Source organism: Gastrolobium bilobum, unplaced genomic scaffold, assembly GCF_033153095.1.
Source record: "Gastrolobium bilobum isolate Gb01-03AN ecotype WA unplaced genomic scaffold, APGP_CSIRO_Gbil_v1 utg12072, whole genome shotgun sequence".
Lineage (NCBI taxonomy): Eukaryota > Viridiplantae > Streptophyta > Magnoliopsida > Fabales > Fabaceae > Gastrolobium > Gastrolobium bilobum.
This window is the reverse complement of record NW_026899161.1, coordinates 142148-168623: the sequence shown is the minus strand read 5'-3', so window position 1 is coordinate 168623 and position 26476 is coordinate 142148. Positions and strand designations below refer to the sequence as shown.

Here is a 26476-nt window from a genome sequence, read left to right as displayed (position 1 = left end):
AGACTAAATAGACGAATAAGGATTGATAAAAGTCTTGTTCTCGAAAAAGGATAATCAATAATAAGAAATTCAATAACCTACAATAGAAGTCATAAAAACCCTTCTATAGGGTGTTAATTAACCCCGAAACACCTACAAAATAAAAATGAAATTTTAAAGATAATTGATTCAATTCAATCAGCATTAAATACTCTTAAAAAAATAAAAGCTCCCATAAAAATAAAGATAGCTGATTATAAATCAATCAACATTAAAACGCATAAAATGAGGAAAAAAATTAAATGCAAAATTTTAATATTGTGACTGAAAATAAAATAGCCTAAAAATTTCAAAACAACGGATACACGCCGGGCCAATTTTAAATGCATCACAAAGTTAAACGAGTTTCTAACATTTGTACATCACATAAGGTCGGTCAGTCTGCAGCACTATGTAAAGTACATATAATTGTTGTACTTTTCTCTTCAAAATGGTATGTAATGATGAACCTTACCTATATAATACCTAATTAATCCCAAAAAATGTAGCAGAAATGGAAATCCTGTCATACAGAAGCCCCCGAAAATTTTAACCTTTACACAGAAAATTGCTCTCAAATCCTCATTTCCATAGTTTCACGCAATGATCATGGCTAGCAGAGGCAATCAATCCATATTCGGGTGAATCTGCCAGTCCAGCAATTAATCCCTTGTGTGCTGGAACGGCCCATGTTTTACTGCTCTCCGTTGGACTCCATAATTCCAGGGACTGCAATAAATTGTAGACAAATTTGTTTCATTAGAAGGTATTGAGTTTCTACTTATGCGAAAGAGTTTTTTAACAAAACAGGCATGGAAATTATCCTATGCGTAAATGATTATTCAGTTTTAAAGGAATCCAATTATCAAAACAAGAGACTTAAAAACTATCCTATGCATAATAAATGTAATAATTCAGGAAGTTAGTGCTCATATACAAGGTGTAGGTAGTCTCTTAACCAAAATAAATAAATGAATAAAAGAATTCATAAAGAAAAAGGTGCATCAGCTTTTAACTTTATTAGGAATATACAGAAAGGTACTGGCCAAACTATTAATCACACACTGTATGAAATTTACCTGATAGCCACCAATAATTAAGAGGTTAAGATATCCCGGATGAAATAGGCAGGATTGAAACTTGTTGCCGTTTGAATGCAATTCACTGATGCATTTTCCGTCTGAAGCAACAGACCAGACACGTGCACTATCTTCACTGACGGAGGCAATATAGCTTCCACTTCTATCCCAACAAATGGAAATAACATCTTTAACATGTCCCTAGAAGGAAATGAAATTCAGTCATGATATATTGCAAAACCCAAATTTCAACCGATGAAGTGAAGGTAGGAGTCATGAAACACTAAAGGCATGAGTTAACCTAAGAAGCTTACCTCTAGATAGTATAGAAGCTGATCAGTCTCAACATCAACTATTTTAATATTATTTCCTGTAGCAGTAGCCAAAAACTTCCCAATACGAGGCTGGAATCTGACTTGTTTACTACCTCCCTGCAATAAATTATTTATAGGTGTAAAAACATATGGACGAGTACATCAGAATGTTATAATAAATGTACGCAGTCCAGCTGCAGCCCTTTTTTTACATTGCAAACACACGAAGCTAGTGATTACTGCTATGAAAACAGTAAACATTGTCAAGTGTGAAGAATCAAAATATTTATTATGAAAATAATTCACATAGACAAATAACAACACCATGACTTAGCACTGATCATGACAATTGAACATATTGTCAAATACTATCTTTCCAAAAGCAAAAGGTGTGTATAAAACTGACCTTAGTGATATGCATGCAAACACATTGATTGACATTCCACAGTCGAATTACATCATTGCTATCGCACGAGCAAAGAAGGTCTACCTGTCTCGGGTGGAAGTCCAATGACATTACTTGTTCGGCGTGTCCAGTAAATTTGAGCAATGATCTGGTTGGCTATATCATTAAACAAAAAACACAAATTAAATGGTAAAATAATAAATTGGCCTCAAATACAAAGGAAGGAGCAAGTGAAAGAAATATGAAAATGAATGCAGGAGAGTCGAAAGAGTAAAAGTGAGTAGAGGGGAGGATGGAGATGATCCATAGTCTAAACAATATTGAAGTTATGAAATATACATGAAGGCAACTAAGCAAAAATGAATGTGAGAAGTAGCAGCTTACTCTGGCTGCATCCCATAGTTTTACAGATCGATCAAAGGAAGATGTTGCAAATATAGTTGAATCTGGTCTAAACCGAACATCTGTAACGAGATGTGAATGTGCTTCTGGAGTAGCAACACAATCTAAAGTTTCCATGTTCCAAATGAAAACCTGTTATTGTAAACTACAATTAAGTTCTGAACACAAGGAAAACACCTAGGCAAAAATTCAGAATAGATAAATAAACTAAACTCAATTCTGAAAAGTTGATCATATCGAATCACCTTCTTCTCATGTCCAGCACTTGCCAAAACTTTTCCATCCGACGAAAAATGGCTGGACAAAACCTTGCTTTTGCTTGAGTGAAGGCAACCAACCTCTTCGAATGAAAAACCTATCCAAATGGTAGAAGATCCTTGTGATAGAAATTAAAATAGACGTTTAATAAATATTATTGCCAAAGTTACATTTTCACCATATTGAATTAATTATATTTTACTTAATTTTATTTCAATTTCGTTACTGAGGTTGCATCTCTATCTAGTTAATTTCCATCAATATTTATGTTATAGTGCAATCATATAATCACAGCATCTCAGAGTAGTGAAACCTAAGATACTAACAAGATGCGGCAAAAATGTTTAAGACAACCTCTCCATAAAGTTCAAGTACTGTTACTGACTTATTAAATTATGGATCCACCACATTGTTGTATATTGTCACTTATGAGCCCAAGATATTGGTATTGCTTATATAAATCTTTTATAAGATTATATTTCCTTCACAAATTATCACTTTCTAAATCTTTTCGAGGGATTTGGAGCCAACATGTAGAAATTTATCATCAAATAAGTACTGGATGAAAGAAATGAGTTTCACCAACTTTTTCTTTCCCCCACAGTTTCTTTGTCAAGTATATATATTGTCAAGAAAAAGATATAGGGTTCACTGAAATATCTAGCACATTAGTTTTAATAACGCCAACCTCTACTTATATGCACTCACTAAGAGGCTTAAAAATGAAAAACGGAAAAAGAAAAGAGGATCATAATAGAGAATATGTGTGAAAGAACTTGAGATGATTACTAGATGTATGGACGAACACAGAATTTGCATATGCAACTTGCAGGTTCATGGTATATTAGAAATAAAGTTCATATCACCAAACTAACAAATTTATGATATATGATTTCAACCCTGCATAAAGGATTTTGGTGCTCTAAATACATAAATTCCTCCGGAACTATACCACGAGATTTACTACTAGAAAAATCTAAAATAATACCAAGCTAAAAAAAATTGCTCTGGCCTCACATCACTATCTGCCGTGTCTATACCATAGATCACTCCTAAATTATGATCAATACGATCAACTGGTTCAATGCATAGATCACTATCTCCCTATTCCGCAGCCATGGATATATTACCTTTCTTTTCATTTCTACCGTATGTAGCTGAAATACGTTTCAGATTGCTGAAAGGCACAATCCTATGATCAGCATGTTCATTTTCCAAAGACAGGAAAGACTCCACATTTTCATCCACAGGTTTTCCATCTGCTGCATCCACACAGTCCTATTGTTTGTACCATGGAATGGAAAGAACAAAAATTAGAAGATAGGAGTCCAATTGACAAAACGAAAAATTGAATTAACAAACAATGGTATGGTTTAAACAAAGCCGTTGTGGGTAGGAATGAAAAGATTTCTAGGATTTTCTTTGAAGGTTTTCGACAGCCTACCAGGGCACTTTCTCCAGTTCTTACGAACGCTGTTGTCTTTCTCTTTTTGCTCTTCTGATTGAGAATAGGTACAAATATATTTCAGATATATACGCACAATAATCATTTTCTGTCACCAATAAGGTAAAGTCCAATAATTTAGAATTTTAAAAAATTGAACAACATACCTCAACATTCTGGGACAGCATCTGCATTTGCTGATCCTGCTGATATTGATGTTCTACAGTTCTGATCAATTGGTCTGTCATCTGTGTCATCGTGTAATTAGTTTATGAAGGAAAAATAGATTCATATGAAATATTTTAGATAATTTAACAATCAGTCTGTATATTTCAGACTTGATGGGATGAAAATTTTCATTGGTAGCTTCAATTGATAATGATAAACAAAAGCTTCTTCTAAGAAGAGGGAAATGAAATCATTATACACTCATCATGTCAAATACAAAGGATCTTCACGAAAACCATAATGTCCAAAGTAAAGACCATTACACAATTGCACTGATCCTTTTATTCTTCCCTTTTTGATTTTCGTGCCTTAAATTATTCTCACATGTAGTGAAGAAATAACAGACTTGCAGTCATCTTCATCTACTTAATTTGCTTTCGTATCCTGGAAGCATACTTGGTTTTGATTAATACTCTTTAAAGTGACTCACAGAAGCCTTACATTCAACCATCTTTCACTGAGAAATCGTATTGTCTTCTCTTTTTCTTTGTTAATTCATCAAGTTGACTTATCCTTGTGTTTAAACTTTTGAACCCTATGAGTTCAAAATTGACAACTACTCTTTGCTATAAAAAATAAAAGATTGTGAACTATGCTCTCCGTGCATGATACTTCATTTTGTTCCACGATTTACCCCTATTGATATCATAATTTAATGTTCTTTGAAATCCAAATAAGAACAATTTGTGTTCGGGTCGGGAATATCTAAAGATGGGACATGAATGCACAAACCTGCCTATCTTCATTACTTGATTCAATGATGGGAATCTTCGGATATTGACTGTTAAATTTGGTAGAGTTTCCAGAAAGTGTGAAAGTCTGACTTTTAGTAGTACATGGAAGAGCAAGGACTGCGTCCTGTCTTGGTGTTTTCAACACTTGATACCGCTTTCGATAGTCTGGTGTTTGCAAAAGTGAAGTTAGTACCTGATTCTGCGGACCCAGGAGATCTTGGTTAATTTCCAGTTAATAATGTGATAATATCAACACGAACTTTCATATACATTACAATGGAAATCTACAGAAAATTTGAAGACATATGGAATATTTTGTTCAAAAGATTCCACAATCATATTTCATCACCTACTTTTACTGGCCATCCATTTAGTGGCGCTAGATTGAGTGCTTCGTTGGTTTCTGCAAAGAAAACTCACCATTAAGATCTCAAAACAGAAGAATATAACATGCGCCAATCAGCTTTGGGTGGAAATTCTTTTCATATAAATTTTATTGTGAATTTTATTTTTTACAGATATCTATATGAGGAACAGGATATTTAAGCATCGAATTTAGAGAGTTAGTACATCGTTTTCCCCAGCATTCTACAAGAAAACTGATTGTTGGATCAAAGGAAATACAAGACTATGTGCGCGTGTGTAACATAATAACCTTATGGCACCATCTTCATTGTTACACATTTGATTAAGAAAAAGCTGGATCACAGAAAAACACTCCAAAGTGAACTTCATAGAATCAACATAAAAGTGGAGGCAATGACTTCTCTGTAAATAGCAGAGTGTCTCTTTAAGAGATCATCAAACTAAGAATGAGGCACAAAGTGGGATGCTATATTTGTATCTTTTTAAACAAAATAAGAATAACGAAGAGTCAGAGACAAAGCGCATACAGTTAGTTTCATATTACATCAAAATGCTAAGCCCAGCACAATTGAAAAACTAGAAAAAGAAGAAACTTGAGTATAATAAACAGCATGAGTGCAAGACATTTCAAATTCCAGAATAAAGGGGGAGAATGCAAGAAACAGGTTCAAGACAAACTTGTTTCATGAGGTCCATCTAAAGGCGGCAGTGTTCTTGGTACTACATCCAGAGGGTTCGTAGGTGCATCCCTCCTTACACGCATGCCAATTCCACGATCCTGAAAATACAAATAAAATAAATCTGTTTTGCGATGCACTAAGTTTGAGATTCTCATTCTTATATGGTTGTGAGCTGGACCAAACCTTAAAGACTTGCTTCTGGTCCGGCATGCCTACTTCTTGCGGTGGATAACTGACAAAATAAAGAGAACATTAGAAAGAATTATCTACAGAGAAACAGTGATGGGTGTTTCATCACTACATAAAACGAATTTAAGAGTAACAAAAATCAAGAATGTACCCCCTTCAATATAACAGAATTTTTTTTATCAGAGCTGCTTACATTTTGAATTTGTATATATAAGTGAAACAAGGCAGTATGAGTGTGAAGGATGAAGTTTCACAGCTGTAGTGTTACTATAGATCAAAAGAACCATATGTGAACTATTTCGTGTCATAGTGAAAGGTGATATAGCAAACTCGCTTATGGGTTCGAGATGCATAAGGAACTACATGAGTGTAAAAGCAATACTCACGACAAGATGCAGATTAAAATTAAAAAACACATATGCACATTACTTTGAACTAGTCGCTGACCAGAACTTCAGGTTATTTTCTTTGATAAGATCCCAACTTTCAACATTTTCTGCCAGATATCGAAGATGCTGTTTATCGGACACTGTTGAAGGTATTAAACAAGCAGCTGGTTGTGCCATCATGTTGTCAACGCTGAAGCTGACTTGAAATTGTTGAGGTCTCTGCTCCCTCATTTGTGTTAGAGGGGTTCTAGGAGGGGTACTATTCCTTGCGTTGTCTTCAATCTTTGGGACCTGAAAATTGACAAATGTTCGACGCATGACAATAATGAAACTCGGGACAATACAAAATAAGACCACATTAATTTACCATTTAGTTACCACCTTACTAGAGGATTCTGGCCCAATCTCCTGATCATTCCTTTGCCTAGAGGTAAATACCGCATAGAAAATAGACCACCATTCATGCAGGAACCCATCTGGAGAATGAAGCACTGAACCCAAAAATTTCATGTCTGTGATCAATCAATTTCCAGCAAGATTTAGAACACTAACTGATCAGCTAAGTCAATCAAGTTCCAGCATCAAGATTTAGAATATTAACTGAACTTAATTACATGAATGCTAAGTTCATTATGAAATGAAGTATGTAACATTCCCAGGGCAAGTCCATCAACCACCGGAATGTGTAGATACCATCATACCACCCCCTTCATAACACAACCATACAAGTTTTTTTTTTTTTTTACATTTATTTTTGTTAGTACTAATAAGTGTTGCATCAAACGACTTAACAATGAAGATCACCAAGAATCAAACTCAAAAGAACTAGCTAGTCGATGCAGTTTGAATATACCAATTGAGTGAACCCTATAGATAGGAAGCTTATTTTTAATCCAAATGAATAAGTAGTATAAAATGATGGCCATCATCTAAACTAGTTTCCGACGATTTTAATTACTATAACAAATAAATAAAATAAAATTGAAAGAGAAAAACTTTCTAAGTATGTGTGTATGATAATAGGAGTAAAGGAGATTCAAAATGACATATATATACCACCGATATTGTTAGGAAGTTGGGCTTCATTTTTGAAAATCTCAGCAACCTCGTGCATTCCCCTTTTGATCATATAATCATGTATATATAATCGAAGCCTATACAAAACCCAAAATCAAAATTAATCAATAAAACAAATATACACATAAAAAGAAGATCAGTGAAGAAAGAAGAAGAAGAAATAAAAGATTGAACCCACATTTTATCAGGGTCCCAATCCCCATGATCGTTAGAAGTTGAGGTCATGATGATCGATCGTCAATCGCCTAAGATAACCAACCTCTACAGTACTTTGGGGTTCAGTTCGGTTCCAGTACAACAGAAGAGGGAACAAATTAAGATGAAGAGAGAGAGAGAGAGAGAGGAGAGAGAGGAGAGAGTTGAGTTAGAGTTATCTAGAGAGAGAGAGGGGAAAGGAAATTGAGTTTGAGTTGAAACGGAAAGAAACGGAAGAACGAATGAAAAAAAGAGAAGAGAAGAGAAGGAGAGTGTGCTAAGCGGCAAGTGATAGTGCCATGCAAATGAAAAAGGAACAAAGCGAACAAAATTCAGTTTTAAGGGATGGGTTTTGACAGCGTGTGATTGTGACCATGAGGCGTTATTATATACCAAATAAGGGTTATATACTTCTTCTTCTGTCATCTTCTGTCACTGCAAAATGAGAAAAGTGCAGTAACATTTATTTTCACCAGGATACGCGTTCGGATACTGATGTTTTCTTTAGGCCAGGATACGACTCTGTATCCTAATGTTAATAATTTGCTGCAACTTTTCTCATCAACAGCGAAAGGAGAAGCGACGAACCCTACCAAATAAAGTGTGCGTCTCACTCCTTACTCCCTCCCACACCATGGGTGACTGGGGCTGAGTTGTGTGTTTGGATTAGATTTGCCTGCTTTTTTTGGTAGAATAGATAGTCTGTTTGGATGAGCTTTTAAAAAAATAATTTTTTATATGTATTGTTTTTTTTTTAAAATAATTTTTTTTAAAAGATAAAATTATTTTACTTTTGGATATATGATCTGAAAATTATTTTTACTTAAAAAAATTATTTGGATGTTAAAATAAAAAAACATTATATATATATATATATAATTACAATAAAAGAGAAATAAAATAACATGATCGTGGGATAAAGAAAAGATAAAAAAGATATGATAGGACGAGGTTAAATTTGTATTTTAAAAAATTATATTTTTTTCCCAAAAAAAAATTATATTATCTTTTAATTTCTGTTTTTTTTCAAAAGCAACTAACTACTGGCTAAAAAAACAACATTTTAACTTTTATTTTAAATTTTGCTTTTTTAAAAAGTTGTTATTCAAATATCTAAAAATTCTCAAAAGGATTTTTATTTTTAAAAAAAAAACTTTTTTAGGAATAAAAGCCCATCCAAACGGGCACATATTTTACTAGTGCATTACCCTGCGAGATGTAGGAGGAAAAGATCAAAAAATTTATCGACCACCGTTGTTGGTTAATCTTTAAAAATAGTCTTAAGCTGGACAAGTCCGAAGGATAAGGAGACAAAAAAAATTTTTGCAGAAAAATAACAGCATGCACATGTTGTGTGAAGGCGCATGAATGTGAAATAGTGTGGAAGTACACACTCATAACTAGACCCACTAATGATTTGCACATTGTTTGTCTTTCCACTCTCACGATTTTACGTGGTTATGGAATACATATTTCTTGGTCAAAAATGAAAAAATTTGAGATATGTGTGAAAATAAATATAAAGATAAGAATAGTGTAAAATTGTTACTTTTTACTATATTTGATAAAAAGAGTATCGAATACTCTGGTCCATACACATCATTGTTTTCTCACAGTAATATATTTTCTATAAATAAAACAATTTTCCTTTCCTTCAAGATGCAAAATATTAAATTTTGTGAAAAAAATACTTTAACAGTCTTCTTATTTATGTAAAAACATTAAATTGTGAAAGATTAAAAGGTTAAGTTTTAAAATTCTAAAAAATATTGAATAAATTTTTCAATTTTCATTTATATTTTTATATAGCAAGCTGATTTCTTTAAAATGAATTTAACATTTTCGTACAAAGTTGTCTAACTCTATGAAAAATTTCAAAGATAAACAAACTTCGTCATTCTAAAATTAAAGCAAGTTAGTGGTGTTCATAAAAACTTATAATAATATGGTTACTAAAATGAATTATTAGTAACAAAAATAGACTCAAACATTTCAACCAAAGTACTTTCAGCTTTACCAACTAAACCAAATACCACAGTAAAGAATTAATATTTTCAATATTATTCAATCTCAAATAAATAAGATTTTCTTAGTGCTAAAATTAATGAACATTTAATTTTAAAATATCTTAAATTAACTTTATTACATTATGTTTTTTTTCCTTGTCCTTCTTTTCGTTTTATATATGGAAAGGGGCTGGGAGATTTTGTTTTTACGTAACTAATATAATTAGAGAAAAAAATTGCAATAATATATCAAAATTTGTTATAAATAATATAACTGTTTGGATGTAATAACCTCCAAAGATATTATTCCGACTTATAACTCCTGAAAAATAATCAAGTCTTATCATTTATTCATCTGTAACTTACAACATATTCAAAACTTATAAATCAATTTAATTTAAGTAAGGAAATCTTCTTGTTTCTTTTCTATTTTTCTTTGAGCATGAGTATGAAAGATGAAGAAGTTTCACAGCTGTAGTGTCACCATAAATCAAAAGAACCTTATTGAATTATTTCGTGTCATAGTGAAAGGTGATATTGCAAACTCGCTTATGGGTTCGAGATGCATAAGGATCTACATGAGTGTGAAAGCAATACTCACGACAAAGATCGATGCAGATTAAAATAACATAACATATTTGTACATTACTTTAAACAATTAAACTAGTCCCTACTTTAAACAATTAAACTAGTCCCTGACCAGAACTTCAGGTTATTTTCTTTAATAAAATCATCCAAACTTTCAACATTTTCTGTTCAGGTTATTTTCTCTATTTGATAAGATCATCCAAACTTTCAACATTTTCTGCCAGATATAGAAGATGCTGTTTATCAGACACTGTTGAAGGTATTAAACAAGCAGCTGGTTGTGCCATCATTTTGTCAACGCTGATGCTGACGCTGAGTATAAAATTGTTGAGGTCTCTGCTGACTCATTGGTGTTTGAAGGGGTCTAGGAGGGATACTATTCCTTGCATTATCTACAATCATTGGGACCTGAAAATTTACAAATATTCGACGCATTACAATAATGAAACTCGGGACAAATACAAAAATAAGACCACATTAATTTATCATTTAGCTAGTTTCCACCTTAGTAGAGGATTCTGGCCCAATCTCCTGATCCTTCCTTTGCCTAGAGGTAAATACCGCATAGAAAACAGACCACCATTCATGCAGGAACCCTTCTGGAGATTCATACACTGAACACAAAAATTTCACGTTTGTGATCAATGAATATCCAGCAAGATTTAGAACACTAACTTATCAGCTAATTAAGTCCATCAATTAATATAAGTCAATCAAGTTCCAGCATCAAGATTTAGAATATTAACTAAACTGAATTACATGAATGCTAATTTCATTACACAATGAATTATATAACATTCCCAGGGCATGCCCATCAACCACTTGAATGTGTAGATACCACCACATTCATAGCATAACCATACAAGCTTCTTCTTTTTTATTAACTTTTACATTTATTTTTGTTAATATTAATAAATGGTGCATCAAACGACTTAACAATAAAGATCACCAAGAATCAAACTCAAAGATCTAGTCCTTGCAGTTTGAATATACCAATTGAGTGAACCCTATATACAGTCTTATCCACCCCCTACACAGAGGCGGACTTAGTTGGTCACCTATGTGGGCACTTGCGGACATGAATTTCTGATTTTTTTTTTTTTTTAAGTATAGTAGTCAAATATGATGTTGGTTAGATTAAGTTTTGATTGGATATATAACGAGGGATGAAATGAAAATGAACAGAATAAAGTGGAATGAAATGGGATGACATATATTTTATTGGATATTTTATGATGCTATACAACAAATCAGTTTGATTAAAAAAGAAAAGGTGTTGGGAATAATTTTTTATTTTAAGTTGAAGTTTTTTTTTTCTTATTTATATTTTTTGTTTTTTAAATGCATTTGAAATTTTCTTTAAAAAATTTTTTTTGGATGCGCTGCCCCCAACCCCGTCACTAAATGTGCGGACATAAAAATTATTTTCTGGATCCGCTACAGTCCCTACATATTATTTTTCGGATCCAAATAGTGACTTTTCCAATGCTTCTCCCTCATATTTTTCATCCAAATGAATAAGTAGAATAAAATGATGACCGTCTAAACTAGTTTCAACAATTTTAATATAACAAATAAATAAAAAAAAATTGAAAGAGCAAAACTTTCTACGTATGTGTGTCTGATATGAGTAATAAAGAAGTAGATTCAAAATGAGATACATACGATCGACGTTGTTAGGAAGTTGGGCTTCATTCTTGAAAATCTCAGCGGCACCATGCATTCCCCTTTTGATCATATAATCATGTATATATAATCGAAGCCTATACAAAGCCCAAAATCAAGATTAAGCAATAAAACGAATATACACATAAAAAGAAGATCAGTGAAAAAAGAAGAAGAAAGAAAGATTGGGCCTACATTTGATCAGGGTTCCAGTCCCCGGTATTACTTGAGGTCATGATGATGGATAGTCAATCGCCTAAAATAACCTCTATAGTACTTTCGGGTTCGGTATAATAGAAGAAGGAATAAAAATTGAAAAAAGAAAGAAAAAAAAAACAGAAGAAGAAGAGAGATGAGTTAGAGTTATCTAGAGAGAGAAAGGAGAAAGGAAATTGAGTTAGGGTTGAAACAGAAGGAAACCAATTTATTTTAAAATTAGATGAGAAAATAATTTGATCATATTTAATGCTTGGGTGTCACAATATCCTATCTCAAAAGTTGGGTGTCACAATATCCTATCATAACTTGGGTGTCACAATATCCTATCCCAAAAGTAATAGGGATAGGATATTGTGACACCCAAGTTATGTTACACCCATGTGACACCCAGTCAATCTCACCGTTAGATCGCTTATGTTGATCCAACGGTTATATTTATTTTCATCTTTGTATGGTTATGATTTCTCAAATTTAAAGTGAAAGCATTAAATATGGGAAATCATAACCATACAAAGATGGAAATAAATATAAAATATTAAATTTGGAAAATCATGACCATACAAAGATGGAAATAAATATAACCGTTGGATCAACATAAGCGATCTAACGGTGAGATTGACTGGGTGTCACATGGGTGTAACATAACTTGGGTGTCACAATATCCTATACAAAGATGGAAATAAATATAATCGTTGGATCAACATAAGCGATCTAACGGTGAGATTAACTGGGTGTCACATGGGTGTAACATAACTTGGGTGTCACAATATCTTATCCCAAAGTAATATACTCCCTTGCAAACCAATTTTGAAAGAGGTGTGTGTTTGGATTGGATTGGATTTACCTGATTTCTTGGTAGAATAGATATTCTATTTTTGAAAAGTAAATTTAAACATTTTTCGTTATTTATTATTCATATCTTTTTATTTTATAATTAAGTTTAATTAATCGAAAGTATACTGGCCAAATTCCTATGATTATGGCAGGATTCACGCCATTTTTTTTATAAGAATCCACGCAGTGGCGGAGCCACGTGTAGCTTGGGTGTGGCTTGATCTGGACAAAATTTTAACAAATTGTACTAGTATATTACCCGTGTGATGTACGGGAAAAGAAAGATCAAATTTTTTGTCGTCCGTCGTGATTGGTTAATCGCACTGCAAATCTTATATTTACAAAAAACTGTGTTGTTATTTTGTTCTATATTTCAGGTGAAAAAAATTACAGCATTGACACAGAGCTTTGCAAATATCAACCACAAACAAAAATATGTTATTAAGAGGAATAATTAATTTTGCATACAACTACATCATAATACACCATAATATGTTATAATACACCATGTTAACATGAGAAAGGGATATAAAAAGAAAAATGCGTACAAATCATTGCTAACTATAACATTTATCAACAAAATCATGGTAACAATAACACCAAACAAATATGGATTTAAAATATCAGCTTTTACCTATAATATGTAAACGCTATTCATTCAGTGTCATTTCTTAGCAATCATTGGAGGGATGAGTTCAACACTTACTAAATATGTCATTTCTTGTGTGATTAAATAAGTAACACTAATATGTTAACACCCAAAAGTCATAGTATCAGCAAAAAAAAAAGATTGGATTAAATTTTTTTAAGGACCAAAAAAAATGTTGTCTGAACAGGATTTGAATGCAACTTAATCAAATAAGCATGTATAAGTCATATTTTGTTGCTTACATTGCAACAAATGCATATGAAAAAATAAAAGCAATAATCTTTGAGATAGACTTTCATTTATTACAATCACATTTTAAAAAATAAATAATTATTATTTGCAAGAATTTGTGTCGTTAGTATTTGGAATTTTACAAATTTGTATTTACAAAAATAAAAATCAGATTTAGGAAAATAATTATAAAAGAAGAAGGATGAAATTTTAATTTAATTATAAAATTGTGTTTGTGGGTCGGCCCTCCGGGTCGAGTCCAGTTTTCCACCTCTAGCTATCAGCATGTAAAAAGTTTTTATATTTATCCACAAAAAAGATTTTTATAGTTGCGTCTAGGATTTTATATTTTATCTCAGAGATGAACTTTCATTTACTACAATCAAATTTATAAAATAATAATAAATAATTATGTTTTTGCAAGAATTTGTGTCATTAGTCTTTGAAATCAGATTTATATTTACAAAAATTGAAATCAGATTTAGTAATTTAATTATAAAAGAAGAATGATAAAATTTTAGTTGAATTATAAAAATATATTAGCGGGCCGGCCCTCCGGGCCGAACCCAGTTATCTACTCTAACTGTCAGCATTTTATATAAATAATTTTTTTTGCAAGGATTAGTGTCGTTAGTCTTTGAAATTTCACAAATTCGTATTTACAAAAATTGAAATCAGATTTAGTAATTTAATTATAAAAGAAGAAGAATAAAATTTTAGTTGAATTATAAAAATATATTAGCGGGCCGGCCCTCCGGGCCGAGCCCTGTTTTTGGCCTCTAACTGTCAGCATTTTATATAAATAAATTTTTTTTGCAAGGATTAGTGTCGTTAGTCTTTGGAATTTCACAAATTTATATTTACAAAAATTGAAATCAGATTTAGTAATTTAATTATAAAAGAAGAAAAATAAAATTTCAATTGAATTATAAAAATATATTGGCGGGCCGGCCCTCCAGGTCGAGCCCAGTTTTTCACCTCTAACTGTCAGCATTTTATATAAATAATTATTTTTTGCATGTATTTGTGTTAATTATACTTTTGCAATAAAAAAATGAAAGTTTAATTTCTTTCTTATGTACTAAATTACAATTTTCATTTTTATAGTTCTTAAATTTTAATATTTTTTTTTACAGAATGACAGACGTTATTTTTTATTTAAATTTAAAATTTAAAACTTTTTATATTAATTATACATATTTTTTATATAATTTTTTTCTATTTTTATTTATGATTTTTATATTTTTTTTAAATGGTTATACATGCATATTTAAAAATTTTATGTTAAATATTTTTTTAAAAATACATGTATATTATTTTAATTGGTTATACATGTATTTATTTATTTTATTTTTTTTTGATAACAACATGTATTTATTTTTAGTAAAGTATAAATTATGCCATTTCTTATTTTTTCTTTTAAATTTGAAATTTTAAATAATTTTTATCGACTATAAATGTATTTTTATAATTTTAAATATTTTATTGTTTAATCTATAATTTTATATTAAATTAAAATTTATTATATATATATTTTGTCACTGCATAAATATTAAATGCTGAACTCTTTTCCAATGTGATGGACAGTGTGACATTCAATGCCTTGTCTGCCACCACAAATGGTCATTTATTTTTCTATTTAAAAAATAATTCAATTTTTAAAAGAAATTCTTTTTCCAATTTACCAAAGAAGGAAAGTTTTTATATGCCGAACACAATTTTCAGAATTAAGCAGAGAGTGAAACATCAGCGAAGTTTCCAACATTGAACTCTCCTTTATATATCTGCCACCACAAATGGTCATTTATTTTTCGATTTTAAAAAAAAAAAATCAATTTTTAAAAGATTTTTTTTTTCGAATTTACCAAATAATGAAAGTTTTTATATGCCATGTAGTGTGAACTCAGATTTAGTAATTTAATTATAAAAGAAGAAAAATTAAATTTCAATTGAATTATAAAAATATATTGGCGAGCCAGCCCTCCAAGTCGAGCCCAGTTATTCACCTCTAACTATCAGCATTTTATATAAATAATTATTTTTTTCAAGTATTTGTGTTAATTACACTCTTGCAATAAAAAAAATGAAAGTTTAAATTCTTTCTTATGTACTAATTTAAAATTTTCATTTTTATAGTTCTTAAATTTTTATAATTTTTTTGTACAGAATGACATTATATGCACTAGATAAATAGTATAATAGGATAATATTATTCTATCCGGTATTTGAGATAATCATATAATGTCATTATATGATATAGATAGACAAAAATATCTTTTTTAACATAATTTTATATCATTTTTTAAAATTGATTTTTAAACTATTTTTTATTTATTTACACATTTGTTCTTACTTGAAATTATTCAAAAAAATTAAAAGTCATACTTGAAAATTAAATACATTAAAATACATAAATAATTTACAGAATTTTCAAAAATAAAAAAAATATACCCTCACCAAATAAATTTTTTAAGTTTTACATTATTTGTTAAAATTGATGGCTGTTGGCTAGCAGGGGTGTTCAAAATAACCAATTAAACCAAACCAAGCCTTAACTGGTCCGATCCATAACTAAAAAACCGATTTTTTCTTTAAACAGTTTTAAATCAAACTGTTTTTCATTTTTGAAAATGGATCAGTTATTCAACCTTAAATAAATAAATAAATGTGGTTATCCATAAGTGAACCGTTTTAAATTATAATAAAAGGCTTGTTCCCATCTCTTAACTCATGATCCAATTGCCTCCCCTAAGTTGTAGACCCTTCCACGTTTTAATGTCTAGATTACACAGTCTTAGTTAGGATTTGTAGACAAAAGAGAGAGACAGAACAGTGGTCATACTTCACTTTAGATCTTTATCAGAGGTGGCAAGAGGTCAACAGCGACAAAGTTGATTGCTGTTTTGAAGTTTTGAAGAGGTCAGGATCATTGTTGTAATGGTTGCTGTGATGTTTTCTGAATTTGGGGTTTCTGCCTGGTAAAAGTTGGTTTTAAATTGGATTTGAGATAAAATCAATTCTGAGCCTGTTATCAACCGATTTTAACATAACATAACCAAATGAATAAAATCTAAACAGGTTCAGTTCAAAAATCCAAATTATATTATCGAATTATTTAGGATGAGTTCACTTCTCTTACTGAGTGCCTGTTTGTTTCATCTTTTAAAAAAAGTGACTTTTATCTCTTCCTTATTTTAAAAGTGTTTTTTACAAAAGTTAAAGCTATTTATATTTTTATAAAAATATTTAGTTTTTGAAAAAAAATATTTGGCTTTTGACTTCTGCTTTTTGGAGAAGTTAAAAATTTTAACTTCTGAAAAAAATAAGTTTTTGACTTTTTTTGTGACTTCTGCTTTTTTTAAAAGTAGACATCTAAATGAACTAAAAATGAGAAGTGCTTTTTTTCAAAAAAAAAAGTAACTTTTGAAGGAAAAAAAGCTCATCCAAACGAGCTCTGAACCTATCCATGCATATCCGTATTGGCTAGTGAGAATAAATGATGTTAATAGCAATTGTGGGTGATAATAACAATGGGTGGTGGTGGCATCGTTATAATAGCTGATGATAATTGTGATGGCTAATTGGTAATTTGCTTTATATGAATTCAAAATCTCAAACATGGTATAAGAGGCTAAGAGCAATAATGAAGACCATCAAGCGGAGAAAAGTTACTGTGGTTCGGGCACATATGCACTTTTTTCAAAAGTAGAAAAAAATGAGGATATAAAAATAAATAAACAAAATGATATAAATAAAAATATCATAATTTTTTTTTATTTTGAGAAAATAGAACACCCAATAAAAATACACCCGGTTCACTTTAAAAATTCTCCATCAAGTGGCACAGATATTTGATATATTAGTTCCTTTTACAAAAATTATGAAATAAATTTATTTTTTCCCCCAAAATACTACAGTTCCGTTTACTGTCCACAATCACCAGCAACACCAATCCATCATGGTTGCTGCTGTTATAACTATTAAAATCACTAAAAAAACCTTCCTTCATGTCAATAGCATCCACACGAACGTTATTGTGATAAAAATAGGACCGCAATCTTTGATAAAAATATTTGAAAATTTCATATCACCCTATCAATTTTAAGAGCCTCCGAACACTTAAAAAATCTGACATAACATGTTTAATACTCTTTGACATTCTGACATTTCCTAACACTTCAATACACATCGCATAGACTCAAAAAATATAGAAATTGTATTTTTTGTTAGTGACCCAACTTTACTCAAAAATAAATCAACTTTAAACTAATCCAAGTAGGACCATGAAATTAAAAAAAAAAAAGAATGACCCATTTATAATTTTTTTTTACAAATTACACTAAGTATGACCTTGAAATTAAAAAAAAAGAGAATGACCCATTTATAATTTTTTTTTACAAATTACACTAAGTATGACCGGTCATACACTCTTAATTGAAGAATGACTGATCATATCTAGTGTAGTTTGTAAAAGCTTGTAAATAAAAAATTTGTAAATATAACCTTATCCTAAAAAAAAGTCAAAACTTAGTGGAAATCGAATGAAAACACTCGAAGTTTGTGCTTTCCTTCTTCGCCTTTGCATTTGCTAAAAAATGGCCACCCTTTTTTTTGTCTGCGAAAGAAAAGGTGAGAACTTTTTCCTTGCTCTCATAAGCAGTAATTTTAGGTTATAACATATTTGACTAAAGTTCCTCTAAATTGAATTTTCTTTTAAAGTGAGCAACTAAGAATGTTTTTATTATTAATTTAATTTAAAATATCTCATAATCTTAACAAATTAAAATTTAAATATTTTAAAATATATTGTAATCTTAACCCATTGAAATTTAAAGTGTTTTCATTTTAAAGACACTCAAATCGCTTTTCCAACATTCTCAATCATAAATCTGGCATCATAAACCTTTAAAACTTTCATCTTACCGAATATAATCTCATATATATCACCAACCATGGCTAGCAATCTTATTTTCACCAATCATTTATCCACGAGGATTTCTTCTTCTAATTTCAACTCTACATATTTTAAATGCATATCCTATAATAGTTGTACTAAGAATAAAAGTGTGGATTTCCACTATATAGAAGGCTGAATAGAGGATATTTCATCCACTTTCTTTGGAATTCCTCAATTCATTTAGGAAATGACTGAAACATCAATATGTACACACATTTATGCAGCTCAATGCTTCATATGGAACCAAAGTGCACACCAAGGTGTACAATTATGAAATGGTCCATGGAACAAAGGTTACAGATGAGAAGTTCTAATTTCCCATGAAAGTAGGCCCTCTGAGGTTAGGATCTCGCTGGAGTCGCCATTCCTTCTCCTTCAAGTACTCAAGCAGAGACTGTGGTTCATTTCTCATGTCTGTCACAGCACCATGCACATAAGGGCTTGGTCTTTGAAAATTGTTTAAGAGACTGGCTTTGTGTTCACCTGCACCAAAAGCTGAGAGAAAACCTGGCTGCAATGGTGGAGGCCCTGGGGGCTCCACATATATGTACTGGTTAGAAGACAAAGGATTGCCCCATCTATCAAAATGGTTAAACCTGTAAGTATCATGATAGAGGAAGTTTTCATGATTTCCAGGAGCAGGAGTATTCAAATGAGTAGGCTGCATATGATTATTGGTCCACTCAGGTTTGTAATTCTCTCTGTACCAACGCAGCCATTCTGAAGAAGTCATTCTGCCAGGAGGTGGGTATCCACTGGAAAAAACTGGAAAACTAGGATCATATTCGCGTTGTCCTTGAGTAGAACTCCAATCTGAATAACCACTTACTGGTGTTGAGTTGTCTGGAAATAATGGAGCAGAAAAACTAGGTGGTACATTAGTAAACCAGGCAGCATTATCAGGCAACAATGGAGCAGAAGGTACTGGAACAGAATATGTAGCAGAAGAGGGACTGAAGTTTGAAGATTTATCCACTGAACTGATGACTGAATTCTCAGTTTTATTGATGGAAAGACCTTCCAATGATGAAGAAGCTATTTCCTCAATGGGCTGCAACCTGTGCTCACTAATAAGACCATTTGTCCCATTATTTCTGTTGTTGCTCAAACTTCCTCTACCAAGGACCCAAGCATTGAGCGAGGGAGGGCCAGCAGAGATTGGTGCTTCAAAAAAAGTGTGTGAATTTGATTCCTTTGTTGAAGGTTCTTGCTGCTTGAATGTTTTGTCACTCCTGAAATCCAAAGTGTTGGCATGGAATTCCCATGGATCACTTTGAGTTTGAGCAGGGTTTTGTTCCATAAGCAGAGATGAAGCGCGGCGCAAACAATCATCAGACATTAAGCTTTGGTCATCCTTGTCCTTTGGTGACATCCGCTCGTTAGTGGAGATAGAGGGGTAGGATGGTGCAGAATTATACCTTGTGAGAGGCCTGAAGAGAATAACTTCTTCTTCTTCTACAGCAAAAGATTTTCCATTGGTGCTGGAGCTACTCGGATTATCCTCTCTCATCCATTTGCCATGTTCCCCTGGGTTTTTGCTAATTTGCTGATTCTGCTCTTCCCCTCTTGTACTATTACCATTGGACTCCACATTTTCTGTTTCTTTCTTGCCATGATCTTCATTTGATCTAGCCACATAAAACTTTTTTTCTAACTTATCATATGTAATCCACTTTTGCAAATCATTTGATCTGCTTGCAATTTTCATTCCTGCTTCTAAGATGCGCTCAGTACGCAATTCAATTCCACTTTCAGAATTGTCACTGTGTTCCCACTTACCACAGAAATCTAATGAGAAATGTGAACAAGCTACCGGTACAAAGCCCCTCAACTCATAATCCTCCCATAGAGGGGTACGATCAAGAAGCTTCTTGGTTTCCTTCCTATTGTCATTTAGTTGATTTAGAAGTTCAACAAACACATGAAAAAAGTAAGAAATGGCTCTTCTACTCTTTTGATCAGTAGCACATTCTTCAGTTGCGTCAAGTATGCTTGAACCCCACTCCACAAAAACAAGCACAGAAGCCAATAAGGGGCAATCATTCAACGAACTAGCCTTTAGGCATCTTTCAACAAAACGTCCCATGAAGCTGAATGCGGCAACTAATGCCAGCTGCGTCAACTGCCTATCATTTTTGTCTTCTGATTCATTTTTTTCAAGTTTATCAATTAGATTCTTTAGGGAAAAGATGAGAATAGAAACTGCTTGTATGGCTCGGAAAGGACCTCTTCTGGCTAAACCCATTTGATTATAGGATTCCAACATCGTCTTTAGTTCTATATCTTCTAGCTCCATCATTTTATCTAACTCTTCAATTGTAGATGTCAATGCAATAGAGAAGTCCTCTAAACTGCTTCAGGAGATAAAGGGTAAACAACATCAGAAGTTCAGAACAAATATTATAGAAACGTATGCATTAATCTGCATGTTATGAGGAATTTTGTGTGTCAAACAATTTGGTCTGACACAGTCTGCCATAAACTAACAAAGTAGGGTTCTCTGGCGTATGATGTTGCTACCTTGAATAAATATATTATACCCTATACTAGCATAATATGTAAACCAATGTCTATGTTTAATCCTCAATATAATTAACAGTTAACAGTGAACTTGCTTCTTTCAATTTCCTGCCGCTAATATATGCGTAGACATTCGCTCATGTATAAATGACCTAAAGCTGTATAGGCATTGCTAGAAGTCTTTTTACCAAGTAAACTAAAGTCATTTTAAAGAATCCAGTGTAAATGCATCATGGTGGTATGCAGAAATATTACTTCACCCAAAACAAATGAGAGAAAATATATTGAAAAATGTATGTCATTGTGACCACAATCATTAAAATCTTCAGGACCATGAATTCAACTACAAGTTTATTTGTCTGTGCAGTTTATCTGCCACAAGTGTTTCAGAAGTACAGGCCCATAATCAGATTCTTCTTTAAACCTCTAAACCAGCTCATAATTCAGAAAAACATATAGACTTCTAAATGTTTTGGACTGCCTTCAAATAAAATACTTTTCTTTTATTTTCTCTCTTTCATTTATAAGTTAGATACATGCAGAAATAATCAGTGTAGTTAGAACCTTGGCATCACTATCATCTTTTAGAGGCAGAGGTGGTATATAAAAGCTCTTGTATCATGCTCACAACAAAAAAATGTATCCACACACGACAAAGTGTAAATATTAACTGCTTTAAGGCAACTAGAAACCCTACATTGTAAAATAGTTATTAACTATTAACTCTACAGATGTGCTCAAGAAGAAATGCTATTCAAAGATACAGTGAACATGTATCCAAAAAAAAAAAAAAAGATACAGTGAATATGCATGACTAAATTTGACTACAAGAGGGAATTCAAACAGTAAAAAGGCAAGACAAAATGCCAAGAAAATTGTAGAACAAAATAAAACAAATCCAAGGTATACCTTGATGTTATGAAGAGGAAACTTATTGTTCTGACCATAAGAGACCATAACTTTGTGTCTGTAAAATGATTACTTTCGCCTTCGATTTTTTTGCAGTTTGAGCTATCATCTTTCAGTTGTGCCTTGGTCTCTTCACCTTTTCTTCCACAAGGTTTTATGAAATCAAAGCAGACTTCACTGGAAACATATTGCAGCTGAGATGATCTGTTCTGCAAGATCATAAGAGACACTTGAGGAGATGGAACTTGAGAAGCTTAGAAACATTAAACATATTGATAGAATAAAATTTAGTTTATTAAAGAGCCTCAATATCATATTACCTTTTCAAACAACAAGATGAGATTGTTCCAGGCATCAGGAAAAGGTTCTTTAACTGCTAAACTTCTTACACAGTGGTACAGAGTAAGAAATTCATCACCAACATATGTTGCCAGTACAGCCAACTGTAAATGAGATAGGTTACTGTCATTCGGAAAAAAAAAAAAGTACAGTATAAAAGTTCCTCTTATGCAACAGATAAGAAACAATTACCTGATTTTGTGGGTTCCCACTATCTGGCCAAATCCTTGTTGCTTCCAAGTAATGGCTGGCAGCAACTGCCCAATTATGATTTTGAATATCAGGGTTTTCACATTGTTGTTTGTACCTGGCAAGATCCCCCATACAAACTAAGCAACGATGACATAAATATTGGCATTTCAGCATCGCATCTGGTTCACCTGAAGTAGAAATCCAACCCTTCTTATAAAACAAGGCCTCTTCTGGCACTCCATATTGTTTTCTAAGTTTTACAATCAGAGTTTGGTAAAACTCAATAGCTTCTGAGAGAAATAACTTAAATAACAAAAAATGATCGCCATTGTTTCTCGGCACAACATCATCTTGCAGCATTCCTGATTTTTTGCGCTCCACATTACCGGAGTTTTTCTTTATTATTTTGCGAAATTCATCAATATGCTTATAGTGGAGCTTCCACAAAGAATATTCAACATCCTGAAGTTCTGAAAGCAAGTGATTGTTCAATATTATTCTCTCATAACTAGACCGGACCTTGCGGTACAAGTCTTGAACATCGGAGTGCAAAAGGCCTTTAGAATGGATCAATGCCCACAACTGCTTTTCAGAATTCCCAATCTGAACATGCCGCAAAGTTGAAAGTTAAGGATGTCTATTAAAATATTTTTACAAAACCTGAAGCATAATAAGGAATGCTAGTTTCAGAAAGTCACCTCAGAGAGAACTTTTTCTTCTTTATGAATTCCAGGAGAAAGTGATAGATTAGTTGTCATGGTCGAAACTGAAGGGCTTCCTTCAAAAGTAATACATCTGCTGGGAACAAACCTGACCTATTAGTAAGTGGTGCCATTCTTGGTACATACAAGGGCAGGAAAAACATACTTCAAATATTAAACCTCAACATATTATTATAAACTCTTACTATTCAATTTCAACATGGTCAAAAGTATAGATATAAAGATGCCAGAATCACATGTAAAAGAAAGTTTTTCAATGCTAAAATTTCACTTTCGAGGTTGTGCCCCAAACTGTAGGTGTTCGCATTGAGGAGCTTTAGATGTATGTGCTCATATCACAAAAACTATTCAATCTATCCATGGAAAATTTTATTGGATTCTGCAACTACCATAGAACTCAAAATTTGGAAGAACTCAGTAATTGTAGATCAATGACTGTGGTCAATGCAACCATTGATGCAATTGTTGCCCCCAATATTAGTCTAATACATGGCCACTATTAACAAAAAGAAGTATACTTCTGTCATGTGATTTTTAATTAAAATCTGATAATAGTGCAGTGCAAGTTCTTTGCATTGTGGAGTAGAACAAAGCGCACTCCATTCCAATGCCATTAGAGGGTAGAAATACTTACAGGATACCAAATCTATACTTGCTAACCGAAGAATGAGTTTTATATTTCTCAATTATCATGTCCTTTTCACCAAATTCCTCTCATTTTAAGTATGCATCAAGCAAAATTTAAGGGCATTGGAGGCTGGCGGCCACAATGCTTTAATGGCTCAAAAAATTAGTAGATTGACAGGAGTTTTAGGACAAAGGGTCACTTTTGTGTCCCTTTAAGAATGAAAATGAAGAATTCAGTCGAGAGACTGACAAAAAGAATAAAGACAATTAAGCACGTGGTACCAAGAATCTAAGTACCAAAAACATTCAGGCAACACACGCATCCCTAAATACAATATATAACCAACTCTAAGCTGAGATCTATCCAGACTACTATTTAACAAAAGAAACGACAATGATCTTATTTGAGCAATTAGTTGACCATCTTCATCATCTTTGTGGATAAGCAGAGATGTAATAATTCAAGACAGGATATATCTATGTTTGAGAAAAGAAAAAATAAAGAATAAGAAATACCTCAATACCTTCCCAATATTCATACTAAATATTAAGACCCAACTTAGGGGAAAACATGGGACAAGAAGGAAGTTTGGGAGTTGCAAGTTTCATGACCAGACTCATATCAGAACTAAATTGATAAAATTTGACTGCCACCAAACTCACATCAACAGGGAAAGTCACATAGCAAAAAAAAAAAAACCGCACCCAGAAAAGGAAAGACAATAATTTACCTAATGAAGAAAATACTCTTGAATAAACAATTCTAGCTGCAAACAATGAATCAGACACTGAGCCCAAATTATCCAAAGCAAGAGCATTCACATAGTTAGAGACACCTGTGAGAGAGAGAGAAGCGGAGAAAGGAAGAAGGAAGAAGAATTGGACCACCTTCAGTGTTTCAGTTGTGAAACAGACAAAGTAAAAGGTGAGAGATTATGATGAAACTGAATACAAGACAATTCTCTTAACCATTTTTTTGGCTTTTGATAAAAATCTTTTCTAAATGTACATAAAAATATAAAACGAATATAAAAAAGTGCCTTATCATCATCTCTTTCTCTGACTAAATAAGAAGGATCACTTGTAAACCAAGACAAACGACTATCTCTGTGCCTTTGGACTTATCTAATGCTTTCACAGTGTACCATGATCAATTCTGCAAGGTCAATAACGTAAAAAACCTCATTTAGCATTTAATAAAAATCTTACGTCAAATAAAACTGAGATGACTTGTGATTATATACGTGTATAGTGTTTTTCTTTTTTTAATAATAGTGTCACCCAATCAATTATTAAAGCTGATAATTGAGTCCATAACTAAAAACGCCAAGGCTCTAACGATAACATCACAGTTCATATCTAAAAGCATTATAAACCATTGTGCAAAAAGTTAAAAACTAACGGTACAATATTAATTAAGACATTTACTTATAAATTTTAAAAGAAGTTAAACCCTTTGAAAAACATTTCCTAAACACCACATAAATGGTTAGCCCTCTCCTCTTAAACCCGAATAAAGTAGTACTAACTTTTATATATAATTTTTTTTTTTTGGTAATTTTTTTTTATGAATTTTATTAATCTCATGTTAAAGGAGATAAATTATCTCATGTCATAGAGACAAATTTGTGGGTTCCACCACCTGAAAAAAAAAATGGCACAATTATCAAAAAGTGTGTAAAAGAGAAAGTCATGACATGTAGTATAAGAGTACTTTTTTCCAACTTTTATATATAATTTGAGCCTGACCTAGCACATACGAGATATAAAACTAAATCCAGGGATAATCTAAGAAGCCCAACAACTAAGAGTTTAAAATTAAGGAAACATGTTCATCCTGCATTCTTGCAGACACATAACTATGGTATTAATAGTTCAAAATTTGGATACCAAAAAAAAAAAAAGTTCAAAATTTTACAATTATCCTAATAGTCAATGCACAGATATTTAGTTCTAGCTACACTTAGAAAGCATACTCCACAAGTAGACATTTCGCACATAAAATAGCTTGCAATAGCTATTTTTATCCATTAATGAAATTAAATGTTGTCAATCTATAAGCAGAACAATCAACAATTATATAAATATATAATAGAGGCTTGAAGCCCAAATATCATAATCTAATCCATCTTAACTTAAATTCGTTGATCAGACACTGATTTAGAGTTGGAGTGCACCCTCACATTTATCCTGGCAACCCACACCAAACTCTTGATCCCCTAAGGAGGCATTTGGTACG

General features: G+C 32.1%; 2 protein-coding genes across 5 annotated transcripts; both read right to left on the bottom strand.

Annotated features, from left to right (window-relative positions):
* Nucleotides 1–600: 600 nt before the first annotated feature.
* On the bottom strand, nt 601–7809 carry LOC133287856 (transcriptional corepressor LEUNIG_HOMOLOG-like). Its single transcript, XM_061485533.1, has 17 exons — nt 7763–7809; nt 7564–7661; nt 6886–6998; nt 6566–6798; nt 6113–6161; nt 5928–6027; nt 5237–5286; nt 4882–5082; nt 4089–4169; nt 3922–3975; nt 3608–3755; nt 2465–2574; nt 2202–2351; nt 1818–1973; nt 1412–1528; nt 1098–1298; nt 601–747 (listed from the first exon to the last, which is right to left on the bottom strand). The coding sequence occupies exons 1-17, from the start codon at nt 7807–7809 to the stop codon at nt 601–603; spliced, it is 2055 nt and encodes a 684-aa protein (XP_061341517.1).
* An 11205-nt stretch (nt 7810–19014) lies between these two features.
* On the bottom strand, nt 19015–25176 carry LOC133287894 (nonsense-mediated mRNA decay factor SMG7-like). Of its 4 annotated transcripts, none has more exons than XM_061485590.1 (6): nt 24969–25176; nt 23587–23686; nt 22889–23491; nt 22678–22800; nt 22358–22566; nt 19015–21282 (listed from the first exon to the last, which is right to left on the bottom strand). In XM_061485590.1, the coding sequence occupies exons 2-6, from the start codon at nt 23644–23646 to the stop codon at nt 19239–19241; spliced, it is 3039 nt and encodes a 1012-aa protein (XP_061341574.1). In that variant the 5' UTR covers nt 23647–23686; nt 24969–25176; the 3' UTR covers nt 19015–19238. The 4 variants fall into 4 exon arrangements, with proteins under 4 accessions (XP_061341574.1, XP_061341573.1, XP_061341576.1 ...); XM_061485589.1 differs by having other exon boundaries at nt 23587–23683; XM_061485592.1 differs by having other exon boundaries at nt 19015–21279; nt 23587–23683.
* Nucleotides 25177–26476: the final 1300 nt, after the last annotated feature.

Coding starts and splice junctions, on each gene's coding strand:
- LOC133287856 (XM_061485533.1), bottom strand. CDS start 7,809: ATGACCTCAACTTCTAACGATCATGGGGATTGGGACCCTGATAAAAT. Junction 6,162..6,565: donor GAAAATAACCTGAAGTTCTG/GTCAGCGACTAG, acceptor TTATTTTGTCAG/TTATCCACCGCAAGAAGTAG. Junction 1,529..1,817: donor TTTGCATGCATATCACTAAG/GTCAGTTTTATA, acceptor AATTTATTGCAG/GGAGGTAGTAAACAAGTCAG.
- LOC133287894 (XM_061485590.1), bottom strand. CDS start 23,646: ATGACAACTAATCTATCACTTTCTCCTGGAATTCATAAAGAAGAAAAA. Junction 22,801..22,888: donor GTGGGAACCCACAAAATCAG/GTAATTGTTTCT, acceptor TCTCATTTACAG/TTGGCTGTACTGGCAACATA. Junction 21,283..22,357: donor TTCCTCTTCATAACATCAAG/GTATACCTTGGA, acceptor TATCTCCTGAAG/CAGTTTAGAGGACTTCTCTA.